We start from the raw sequence: 2500 nt of genomic DNA on the forward strand, positions 1-2500 counted from the left end.
AATAAAATAAATTAAAAAATAATTATAAATCTAATAATAAAAAATATAGAAAATAAATGAAATAATAAATATTTTAAATACAATAAATTTAATTAATTAATTAAAATTTTAAATATTATAATGATAATAAAAATAAAATACATTTGCAAAAAAATAAGAAAATAAATGTGGAAATATAAAAAGAAGAAATACAATAAAAAATGTGTACATTTTTTTAATTCCTTTTTTAGGCTTTTTCAAACTCTTCCTCAATGTTTTTTTAACATGTTTTTACTCTTTTTCGAGGCGTTCTTTTTGACATTTTTTTAAAAAGATGTCTTTTATTTTTCTTTTGCAGATTTATTGTGTGTTTCAGGGCACTCCTGTGCCTCCGTACAACCTGACTCAGATGCAGAGGAAATATACAAAACTACCTGTATATACATGTTCATGAGTGTTTAGTAGTAAACCTCTGTGTCAGCAGCTCTTTCTGTTTGTCCCATGCAGACACTCCCTGCCTTCCCCCACACACACACACACACACACACACACACACACACCCACCCGCCCCTACACCCCCCCTCCCTCTCAGATGGCGTCTATAAAAAGCCTGCAGCGGGACACACAGACACTTTCCACGTCAGTCGGACAGTCAGACGGTCAGAGACGCTCTTCAGACTCAGGTGAGACTGTTTCCTCTTTGTTTCAAACCTGTTTCATGTCTTTTCTTTTATTTTGAAAGTCTGGTTCAGTCTGCAGAGACACACACACACAACACACACACACACACACACACACAGAGAGAGACACACACACACACAGACAGACACACACAGAGACACAGAGATACAGCACACACACACACACACACACACACACAGACACACACACACAGAGACACACACACACAGCACACACACACACACACACACACACACACACACACACACACACACACACACACACAGACAGACACAGAGACACACACACACACAGACACACACACAGAGAGACAGACACAGAGAGAGACACACACACACAACTTTTACTTTGTGGGATTTTGGGGGGGGGGGAGATGTTTTGGGGGTCGTGTCTGTTCCTCTTCTTATCGACGACATCATCCTTCAATTTAAATGTTTTTGGTTTTGTGTCGCGCTCTGGAAGGTCAAAGTAAATATTACTCTGTTACAAGTACTAAAAGGTCCTTCGAGTCATCTGTCTCAAGTCTTACAGTCAGTCTACAAGTACTGTTAGCAGGAGTATTCACAGTACAAGTACTGTTAGCAGGCACAGTACAAGTACTGTTAGCAGGAGTATTCACAGTACAAGTACTGTTAGCAGGAGTATTCACAGTACAAGTACTGTTAGCAGGAGTATTCACAGTACAAGTACTGTTAGGGCACGGTGCAAAGTGCTGTTAGCGAGTATTCACAGTGCAAGTGCTGTTAGCAGGCTACAGTACAAGTACTGTTAGCAGGAGTATTCACAGTACAAGTACTGTTAGCAGGCACAGTACAAGTACTGTTAGCAGGGAGATTCAGCAAGTACTGTTAGCAGGCACAGTACAAGTACTGTTGGCAGGAGTATTCACAGTACAAGTACTGTTAGCGGGCACAGTACAAGTACTGTTGGCAGAGATATTCACAGTACAAGTACTGTTGGCAGGCTGAGTACAAGTACTGTTAGCAGGCACAGTACAAGTACTGTTAGCAGGAGTATTCACAGTACAAGTACTGTTAGCAGGCACAGTACAAGTACTGTTAGCAGGAGTATTCACAGTACAAGTACTGTTAGCAGGAGTATTCACAGTACAAGTACTGTTAGCAGGCACAGTACAAGTACTGTTAGCAGGAGTATTCACAGTACTGTTAGCAGGAGTATTCACAGTACAAGTACTGTTAGCAGGCACAGTACAAGTACTGTTAGCAGGAGTATTCACAGTACAAGTACTGTTAGCAGGCACAGTACAAGTACTGTTAGCAGGAGTATTCACAGTACAAGTACTGTTAGCAGGCACAGTACAAGTACTGTTAGCAGGAGTATTCAGAGTACAAGTACTGTTAGCAGGCACAGTACAAGTACTGTTAGCAGGAGTATTCAGAGTACAAGTACTGTTAGCAGGAGTATTCACAGTCAAGTACTGTTAGCAGGCACAGTACAAGTACTGTTAGCAGGAGTATTCAGAGTACAAGTACTGTTAGCAGGAGTATTCACAGTAAAGTACTGTTAGCAGGAATATTCACAGTAAAGTACTGTTAGCAGGCACAGTACAAGTACTGTTAGCAGGAGTATTCAGAGTACAAGTCCCCCCCCGTCTGAGTTTAGTCTCACACATTTTTCTGCTTTTGGTCTTTTGTCTCGTTGTGTTTTCGGATTCTTTATCTCGACAACAAGACTCAAAAACTCGGCCGCTGCGACCTTTAACTCTGAGATCTGAACAAACAGGACAAAGTCCAGAACCTGAACGCCGTGTTTAACCAGGGGGCCCTGAACTATACATCTACTGCTAACCAGGGGGCCC

At 41.1% G+C, this 2500-nt stretch overlaps 1 protein-coding gene across 2 annotated transcripts in view; it reads left to right on the forward strand.

The window, feature by feature from the left end:
• Positions 1-556: 556 nt before the first annotated feature.
• The window catches only part of eno3 (enolase 3, (beta, muscle)), a 13270-nt gene continuing 11326 nt past the window's right edge, over positions 557-2500 (forward strand). The window contains exon 1 of one of the 2 annotated variants that reach the window (XM_078244598.1): positions 557-662. In XM_078244598.1, coding sequence (XP_078100724.1) covers positions 572-662 — 91 coding nt within the window. In that variant the 5' untranslated portion in view covers positions 557-571. The remainder of the gene's footprint in view (positions 663-2500) is intronic. The other variant, XM_078244599.1, reaches the window with a different exon arrangement.

This window comes from Sander vitreus, unplaced genomic scaffold (assembly GCF_031162955.1).
Source record: "Sander vitreus isolate 19-12246 unplaced genomic scaffold, sanVit1 ctg265_0, whole genome shotgun sequence".
In the NCBI taxonomy this organism is placed as follows: Eukaryota; Metazoa; Chordata; class Actinopteri; order Perciformes; family Percidae; genus Sander; species Sander vitreus.